Here is a 10,313-nt window from a genome sequence, read left to right as displayed (position 1 = left end):
TCAACTCCTATACTTCCTAAAGAACAAATGTAATGGAAGGCCGTACAATGAAACGTGCTTTCACCACGGGGGATAGTTGTATTTCGTTCTTTTTTGTTTATGGCATTGCTAAAGAAGCCACGCTAATGTACTTGCCTCTCGATATCCTAATGAAATTGTGTGTATATGAAGGCTTCAACCTAATCAATTTCTTGTTTGACACCTTAAAGCAAAGGAAGTTCCCGTGATGTAATACGAATGACTTCGACTTCAATATGGTATTACCGAATACCGTACCGAACCGAAGTTTAATTTAGCGATTACCGAATTACCGAACCGAAGTTTGAAAGTTCGGTATTTGGTATCTATTTTCAATTACCGAATACCGAATTACCGATCCCGAACTTCAAAAATACCGAACCGAATACCGAACGCCCACCCCTAAGAAGAACAATTAAAAGGCTAAAGAAGTTAAGAACAGTGCAAAACCAATGTCATAATTCATAAACTGCCAGTAAAAATTTACAGTTTCGGTAAATTTTGGTCTCACAAAACAACAGTTCCAAACATCCCCAGCAGCTCCCAACACAGCTAAATTTACAGTTTAGCCCTTTTTCCAAAGTAGAGAGGTATTTTTAACCCTTTTCCCTTTTATCAATGATGTTCAGTATTTTTCTTTTACAAACTTATCTTAGGCTGTCAAAGTCGAAATCCATGTCCAGGGGTATATTTTCATTAAAAATAGCGAACAACACTGAAAATTATAATTCAAAGAGTACATTAATGGAACAAACCCAAAAAAACATACTCCAAAAATCAAATCCTAATCAAAGGAGAAGGTCGTTAGAGAAGAAATATCAATGAGGAAGGCGCTACGACTCAAGAATCGACTATCGAGAATTCCAAAATAGCAAAACAAAGAGCGTACAAAATAAATCCAAAACAAATGAGAGAGAGAGTACGGAGAGAAGTAGACGCAATCAACCGAGCTAAATGTCAAGTTCTTCGGAACAAGACCAGTGCGACCTCAATCGATGAATTCAAACAAACTCTACGGAAAGTTTGGCCAAAAATCAATCAAACAATTCTATGAAAGGTGTAATCTTTTCTAGGTAAATCTCATTAAGAATATAAAACTAACAACTTAAGAAGCGAGAAGAAGAACCGTCGTGAACCGCCGATGCGTAATCCTTTGCTATTTTCTGCTCATTCCAAATCCAGATGGATATTAAGTGGGAATAACAAGTATAAATGCTTTCCACAATTGAAACAACACTAAAAATTTGAATCATTCCATGGATAAAACATTAATCCTAACACAATGTTTAAAGCATTTGCAAGTTTCTAGTGATTCATACATGGAAACAGCAAGAGAAGCATCTCTATCGAGATAGCTTAACTAACAACGTACCATCTTATGCATCTGCAAAAATCTCATAATTAAAATTTAGCTCTAAAACCCATTAAGAAAAACATACATACACGCACGTGCCTATATGTGCCTGTCTATACAAGAAAATAAGACAACCGCAAACCTCAATCAACAAGCAAAACAAATCATATGCATTCTAAGACCATTTCGCAAATACTCAAGACTCTACCAAACTCCAAAAAGCACCCACAACGATTGATGACCATCTAATGTAAAGGGCAAATACAAGAGCAACACTCGGTACCTCCCAACTGATTGAAGCTCCAAATTCTGGATTCTCCCCACGATCGAGTTACCTAGCATCAAAGGACAAATTCAGCAAACCAGCCATAATCTTGAAACAAAATTAGAACTGGAAAACCAAAAAAAAAAAACCATATACCTACATCTAATAAAAAGAAATCTCCCGAAACTAACAAAAAAAGAAAAAAAAAACAATAAGAGGCAAAATTGTTGCAAATATGAAACACTAGGATTTAGATATAAAATTGAACCTGAAAAATTGACACTTGGATTCCAACCAAAAAACTCACTTAAAATAAGGCATAAAGCTCCATTTAGTCAAATAAAAACTCAAAAATTTAAATAAGAAGGAAGATTCAGGTAGAAAAGGAAACATGCAAAGAACCCATGACCATAAAATTAGATTTTGACAAACAATTCATGACCATGAAATCCAAAGAGAAAACCCCCACTAAGAATCAACCATAAATCTCCATTCTAACCAAGAAAATAACCAAAACAAAACCGCAATAATTTCATGTAAAAACGGAAAAATTCAGAGAAATGTAAATCGAAAAAAACCCACCACAATAACTACAAATCACCATTTTTATCAAACACCCACCAAAAGAACGAAGAGGCAAAATTCGACCGAATTTAATATGTAAAATTATAAGCATATAGATAGAAAATAGAACCTCACAGATCAACAAAATGTGTTTTCGAAGAGAGAAAATCAGCTGGGTTAAACAAAAACTTGTTCTTCACGTATATAGTGAGCGATTTGCCTCTCTTCCACTACGAGAGGTAAAGAACCGAGATATTAAAATGTGGGTTTTGTTTGCTAAGCGTGAACGATGAGGGAAATATGATAAAAAATTAAATCAATTAAATTTAATATTAAAAGGGTCTAAGCTACAGGGATAAAATAATTGGCGGGTGTATCAAAATTTTGGGGGGAAAATAATTAAGGTGGGAATTATAAGACCGTTCCAATAGAAAATTTCCCGAAAATAGTGTTGCAATAAACGTCTCTACTGTAACGGTTCAAAAATCCGTCACAATACTTACCCTCGGTGACGGTTATTACACAATAGTTACGGTTTTGTAGCCAAAGTGTACTTATAGTACCCAGAAGATATTGCAACGGCTATGACCGTTGCCATAAACTATCTATAGCAACAGTTGTAAAATCGTTACCATAGATTTCGTTGCCATAGGCCCATTTTCTGGTAGTGGATCGATCCACCTACTTTGATTTCATTTCTAGGTAAATTACAATATTGTAATTAAAGTTAGATTTCTAAAAGTCATTGAGCAATTTAATCTTTAAATTGATTAAAGGATTGATATTAAAAAGAAAAAAAGTTGAGTTCAAAAGATAAAAGAAAGATATCATTAAAAACGTAAGAAAGATAAAATAAAAATCTTAAGCACATCCTAAATCCACGACTGGTAACTCTCGTTGTATGTTGGTTTTACTTTATTAGATACCAATGGCTAGGCCTAGGGCAACCTTTGAAAAACATTTGTCTATTTTTACGATTGCTCATGTGCACTCTTTCTTTCTTCAATTCACCGTTAATTCCGACTATTGAACTATATTTGAAGTACAAAGATTGTTTTTTTTTCTTGGGAAAGGAGGGTGGGGTGGGGAGGACGATCTCAATATTAGTCATTTCACACATTTTATTTATAGTTTAAAATTAGAATGAAATAAGAAATATTTATACAATCAGATCATTTATTAGATAATTACGTTTTATTTTATTTTATAATCGTGGTACCAAATAACTTTGACCTCCACAACTGGACAGACGGAAAGCCAGTAACTAATAACCAGGCAAACATGAGAATATATGACATGTTAATTATCATATTTTTAATATATATATCTATACACACACTTAAATCTAAAATTTGCTATTGTTTTGACAACGGTGAAGGATTTTTATTATTAGGAACTAAGACATGAAGCAAATTCATTCAGAATGAAATGAGAAAGAAAGTCAGATAGACATCATGAAGACTAGAGACAGAGAAAGACTTCTTCTTTATGTAACCACCTTTGATCTGAACTTATTCTCTTGGCTAAAAGTAGTAAGTCTTTAATTTGAATTATATTAAGAGTATTATCTAGAAATTAATAAGTCAAATCAATCCATTTGAACAAAAAAAAAAAAAAAATACTACCATAATTTTTACCTGGTGAAATAATCAAACCTAAGAAGTGCTAAATATTGATACTTGAATTTACTAATTGTTGTTAATTATGCCAATCTTACATATTCAAGAATAAGATAATTCCCTAGTTACAACCCCCCAACAAAATGAAATAAAAATGAAGGTACAATCCGAGATTATGTATAATACAGCACGAAAAGGAACTATAAATCAATGGCGTAAGCCTGTCACGAGCCAAATCGCGAGTCATGGTGAAACTTACTCTATCCCCCGATAGGTGAACCACATTCCCAAACCAATAGAACAAGTTAACAAAAGGGGAAATTAACATGGAACAATTCATCAAGTCTTAATAAGTTGCCTTACCAAAGAATTATCCACATATCCCAAAATCTGGTCAATAGCACTAAGTCCCATTGAATGATGTAGGACTCAGCACTACAAAAAAATTGGATTATTTGTGAAGGTTGAAAATTGCAATTTATGGAGGTTTTAACCTCCGCTAGTTGCTTAGGGAGGCTAAAACCTCCATGAATCGCAACTTTCAACCTCCGCATATTACCCATTTTTTTGTAGTGATATATGGTACTTCTTCAACATAAAGATATGGAACACTGGATGGACGCCTGATAAACCCGGTGGCAAAGCCAGCTCATAAGCCAACTCACCAACTTGCCTAAGGATCTCAAATGACCCGATATACCTCAGACTCAACTTGCCTTTCTTTTCAAATCTCGTCACCCTTTTCATGGGCGAAACCTTCAACAGAACTTGATCACCAACCATGAACTCCATAGCACGAACCTTCCGGTCCGCATACTCTTTTTGTCTACTCTGAGCTGCAAGGAGCTTCTCCTGAATTAACTTCACGTTGTCCAAGGACTCCCTCAACAAATCTGTATCCCAAGGTCTCACCTCAAATGCATCGAACCACCCAATTGGAGAACTACATCTCCTACCATACAAAGCCTTGAATGGTGCCTTATCAATACTCGAGTGATAACTATTGTTTTAAGCAAACTCTGTCAAGGGCAAGACTGATCCCAATGACCACCCAAGTCAATCACACAAGCTCGCAACATATCCGCTAGCACCTGAATAGTCCTTTCAGACTGACCATCTGTCTGCGGGTGAAATGCGGTGCTAAGATCCAACTGATCACACGAGTACGTAGTTAAATGTTGCACCATCCTGGACTTATGGTCCTAATTAGTGTCTTCAGGACAGAATTTCAACAGCCAACATGACTGCAACCAAGAGTTATAGTGAGAGACTTGACCGAAATACAGACTTTGAAATGTGACAACTCAAGATGGAATCAAGCTATTCTGATCTTGGACGGCGTGGACATAGCGCTGCAAGGAAAGGTGAAAAGACCAGAAAAAAATGACGAAAGATGAGTTTTCAGGCCTAGGCAAAAAGGCAAAATCACGTATTACACTGAATCTCTAATGAGGTTTCACGTGAAGTAGCTTTAGAAGTTACAATCAAAGGCTTGTCGGAAAAATTGAAGACCTTGTATAGAAATCTAGTTGACTATAGACTCTACCTGAAGCAAAAGCTATACATGCTACGTATACGTATGATGAAGGTACTTCGTTCCTCTCACATTTTGGAACATTTGATTCCATTCTTATGGAATATCGGATTTAAGATAGAAGACGAAGATCAGGCCATGTTGTTTCTTTGTTCATTACCCCAGTCATTTAAGCAATATCAGAGATAGTGTACTTTATAAAATGGATATTATCTCGTATTTAGACATTAAAACTATCATGGAACCTGGTTTGATTTCAAAGAGTAGAAGATTCAAGTAGTAAGAAGTCGAAAACAGAAATTGCGCATACAAGCAAGCGGGCCAATGCAAGGTAATAAGTGGGTAAAAATTTATTCGTATTGGGTGTTTAATTGTATTATACACAAAATTGAATTTTTGGTGATCTTTATTATTGAAAAGTTTCAATTGATGCTAAGTTGCCTCCCGGGATATGGTTTGACTTTGTTGCCCATTGGGAGCAAGACGGTTATTTATTTAATTTTCAGTTATGATCCGTCTCTCTCCTATTCCTATAATCACTTTATTTTATTTAGTAGAAATTGTACTTTATTAGTTAATAGCTACTCATGATTTTATTTTACAATGTAATCGGAAAGTAGCTGGAAACAAAGAACCATTGAATTTTCCATGGAACGCCCCAAATATCATTTTCATTAAGTATTTTCGATTGTAGTGTTGTAAAAACACTTCAATGTGACGTTGCCCAATATTGGAGTAATATTATTCGTATATTACTCAGATGCAGAGTTTTTCTTCGCACTGCAAGGCCCATTTTTGGAGACGGTACTCCCAATAAAAAATTTTAATTCCCAGGGACTCGAACCTGAGACCTCTGATTAAGGTGAAGAGATCTCAATCATCCCCAAAATCCATGTTGGTAGATGTAGATCGAGTTTCTATCACATTATTCCGTCCGTTTTGTCTCGTCGTTTTCTTTCAATCCAATCCACAAGTCTACCTCATTATATTCTAGAAAAAAATGAAATGACAAAAAAAAAAATAGAAGAAGTTCACCAAGCATCATGTTCGTTAATCATTTCTTTACCATACTATTTAAATCAATTGTGTATTTTATGAGTGTAGTTTAGCAGGCGCATTCAATTAGTTTTTTAATTTTAACTTTATACGATATGGCTCATTCTCCTTCATTTATTCTCTTATAGACCTATTCAACAAAATTCTTCAATGATGATGAATACTAAGCAAAAGCAAAACGCACCAGTTATTGGGTAAAACAAAGAACCGATGCCTAAATGCAGACACTCTATTGAACAAATTAAAGAATGAAAAGAATAATTATATTTTGTATTAGTTCTTGTGTTATATATATTTTACATACCAAATGAAAAGCTAAGAAATCTTAACCTTGGAATGATTAAAACATATCCCAAGAAGAAAATAAAAATGAAGTTGTAACAAGCTATAAGTGGTGATCAATAATTCAACTGTCGAGACGTCTCTTGAAAACAAAACAGTGAAGCCCCAAAGATTGGATAATCAAATCAAAGCGGATAATGTTTTGACAATTGAGTTTGAGCCGCTACAGAATTAACTCCAAGAAATTATATTATCCAGCTAAAATCCCCTTGGTTAACTCAATCAAATGAAACAAGATCACAATAGTTGAAGTGGGCACACTTAATCCAATAAGTGCAGCCATGCCCAAAACCAAGCTAGGTCTTGTATCCATCAATTGGGATTGTAACAATCCTAATGCATGGCAAATATTCGAGTCGTAGTTCGTGTATAAACTCTTTTCCCATTCCATCCATTCAACTGGAGGCTCATAATTTCTCTCGATCATCTTCATCTCGTGAATTCTCTTACGAAGAACAATTAAGTTCTCGTCTACAATACGACCATTGTAGTAGTTCCTATCTTGGGCTTCTCTTCCCATTGCCAACGTTATTGTTCTCGAAGCTCGTGATGATGATCTTCTTTTTGATGAAAATGGAGAAGAAAGGTTTGGAGAAGATGAAAGGAAAGGAGTTGATGTTGTTGTTGCCATTTTTTTAAGAGTTATTTGAGTTATATGACTATGTTGAATAATGAGGCTTTAGGATTGGTTTTGGGTGAGTGTATTTATAGAATCTGGGGACATATTAGGATAGTGTTATTAATAAAGTATTAAGCAAAAAATGATTAGGCAAAACCGTGTTATAATAACTGTCATCGACAAAGTCTTTGCATCCAATTGATTAGCTGTTGGGTATTTTCTTTATACATTTATAGTATAGTGAAAATAAATAATTAGAAAGTGACATTTATGAAAGATATCTAGCCAAAAGAATAATACATTTTCATATCTGGAAATAATTAACCATAAACTTCTCATTTTTCTTCCAATGGACACGCTTCTATAATCACAAAATCTTATGGCATTGTAATGCTACCACAAGCTCAAAATATCTTATTTGCTTTTTAAAAATCAGTGCGAAATTGAACTATACTATGTAAATTGAGACAGAGAAAATATTTCTCCTACAGAAAATTGTATCTGATCAAAGAAGAAATTATTTAGAAGAAATGTCTTAGATGTCATAATTCGAATTAATGCATAAGTTTAAATTTTATCGGTCGATTTTATCTAACTTTTATGACATGTTAATCAAACACCGTCATACGTGTTGAACCGATCGAGTGGTGTCTTTTCTCTAAGAAAAACTGTATCTAATCAAAGAAGAAATTGCTTTTGAAGAGTGCCTGAAGATGTCGCAATTCGAATAATAATGCATTGGTTCAACTAGCAGCCATTATATTATTATTATCCTAAATTCAGGATATGGCTTGACTTTGTGCAACACGGTTCATTTTTTTAATTGAGTTCTCTGTATCTTCCCATAGCTAGTTTATTTTATTCAGACTAAAAACAAAGTTTATTTTCGTCATGTGGGGTTGGACGATTTAAATGTAATATATCTATTAAATAATAAATTAAATAGCTATTCATAATTTATTCTGAAAAGTAAATCAGAAAGTAGTTGGAAAAACGGATAATCAGGGTGTTCCCCAGGAAAAAAGGATAGATGCAAGAGTAGGAGGCTGGAATTTTCCATGGAATTAATGCCCCAAAATTCTATTTAGTTTCGTTTGGCTGACGCAAAACTGAGTTCGAAATAATTGTTTTTTTAAAAAGATTCAACTTTGGGGAGGTTATCGTAAAGAATTCTTAAATATATTGATATCATAAATGAGAAGAGTAAAAAGTTTCTCATTAAAGGTAAATGTGACTTGTCAATCGTTGTTCACAAAACAAACAACTTATAAATCGTTGTCGAATGAGACTTATACATTGCAATTTGTACACGGTAAAATCGGGTTAGCGTTTGACCGGTGAGATCGGGGGCCGACAAAAGAAAGGAGGCATTCTAGCGCTTGATCAGAAGATGTTTGGAGAAAATCGTTGGGTCCGATTTACCCGGGGATAACTTCTTAGCGTTGTTGGCCCGGTTTCTTCATGACCGTTATGATCGTGGCCGTTGGTCCGGTTAATCAGTTATTCGCTCGCCACGTGTGGAAATCATGCATCCTTTGTTTCGACGATCGTACGGGTGTCGAGCCGTACGACCCAACCTTATCCATATTATGCGTAATTTCTTTATTTCTAAAAGAGCTTCATGATGAGGAAGGGCCCATAGAGGAAAACTATAAATAGGGAGCACTTTCTTACTTTTAGGGGTTGGCTTTTCAGATCCAGAACATTGTATTTGAATATATATATTGAAGCTTTCTCTCTCTCTCATTTTTTCTCTGATTTTGGTCCGGATTACAGCTTTAAATCCACTGAATCATATTATTCAAATATTGCACGGAATAAACACAAAGATCTTAGCTCAAATACCTAACCCCAACACATTTATCCAATCGTTAGCATACTGATTTACCTACACTTTAAGTCGTTTATAAGCAAAACATACATATATATTCTTCGTCGTCAAAAAGTAGATTAAAGTACCCACATATCCTATACCTCATTTACAAATTTAATTTATTACCCAATTTCGGGGTAAACAGTTTGGCGCCCACCGTGGGGCTAGGATAATAGTGGTCTTTGATCTCGGTTGCAACTTGTTCACCTAAAGATTTCGTTCTTACCGTTCGTCTCGGTGAAAACGGACCGAATGGCAAACGGTGGACAATGCGGTCACGTCGACAACGAGATTGTGGCCGAAAACGAGAACAGCGGGCCACGGGGATTACCAGTGGATCCCGTTGACCCAAATTCTGTCGATTTGAGGGAGGGCCTCAACCGACAAAACACCGTGAACCAGAAGAACGCCGCCCAGCCGGCTACCTATCCTTTAAATACTCTCAATTCTGTCACTTTGTCCACAGCACGGGCCGAAAGTGCCAAAAACCCCGGATGATATTAACTTACGTCTTATTTTTGAAATGTTGCAGGAACAAAGAGCAGCTATTGCCGAACAAGGAGTCGCAATAGCCTAGTTGCAGAGCAAAAATGATGGAACGGCTCCGGAGAAGATTAAGGGCGTCGCCGAACCCAGAAGAGAAGAAGCTCGGATGGTCGAGAGCAATGGCTCCGGGGCCGGTTCGTCCACCGAGGTATTGAGAATGCTCGAGACATTGGCAAAGCGGGTAGACTCAACCGAGAAGAGGGTGGAGACCTATAACTCCCGGGTGGACCAGATCCCGGGGGCTCCGCCCATTCTGAAGGGACCGGATTCGAAGAGGTACATTCGAGGCCCTCCCTCCGAGTGCGGCTCCTAAGTTGATCCCAAAGGGTTCAAAATGCGGGACATCCGTAAATATAATGGTACAACCTGATCCTCGGGAACACGTGACTTCGTACCCGTGCCATAAAGGGCAACGATGTCGAAGAAGACGAAATTGAATCCGTGTTGTTGAAAAAGTTCGGGGAAAACTGTCGAAAAGGAGCATTGACTTGGTATGACCATGCGCCGAGCATTCAATCACTTC

At 36.1% G+C, this 10,313-nt stretch overlaps 1 protein-coding gene across 1 annotated transcript; it reads right to left on the bottom strand.

Moving 5' to 3' along the window:
• Window positions 1–6,659: 6,659 nt before the first annotated feature.
• On the bottom strand, window positions 6,660–7,448 carry LOC132066723 (uncharacterized). The gene has a single exon (XM_059459953.1). It carries the CDS (start codon window positions 7,381–7,383, stop codon window positions 6,943–6,945), a length of 441 nt encoding a protein of 146 aa, XP_059315936.1. The 5' UTR covers window positions 7,384–7,448; the 3' UTR covers window positions 6,660–6,942.
• Between the last annotated feature and the right edge of the window lie 2,865 nt (window positions 7,449–10,313).

The sequence above is a fragment of the Lycium ferocissimum genome, chromosome 8 (assembly GCF_029784015.1).
Source record: "Lycium ferocissimum isolate CSIRO_LF1 chromosome 8, AGI_CSIRO_Lferr_CH_V1, whole genome shotgun sequence".
NCBI classification, from domain to species: domain Eukaryota; kingdom Viridiplantae; phylum Streptophyta; class Magnoliopsida; order Solanales; family Solanaceae; genus Lycium; species Lycium ferocissimum.
Note: the sequence above shows the minus strand (reverse complement) of the source record. Positions and strands in the feature narration are given on the sequence as shown.

What these genes read in the sequence shown, in the direction of transcription:
- LOC132066723 (XM_059459953.1), bottom strand. Translation starts at nt 7,383, where the DNA reads ATGGCAACAACAACATCAACTCCTTTCCTTTCATCTTCTCCAAACCTT.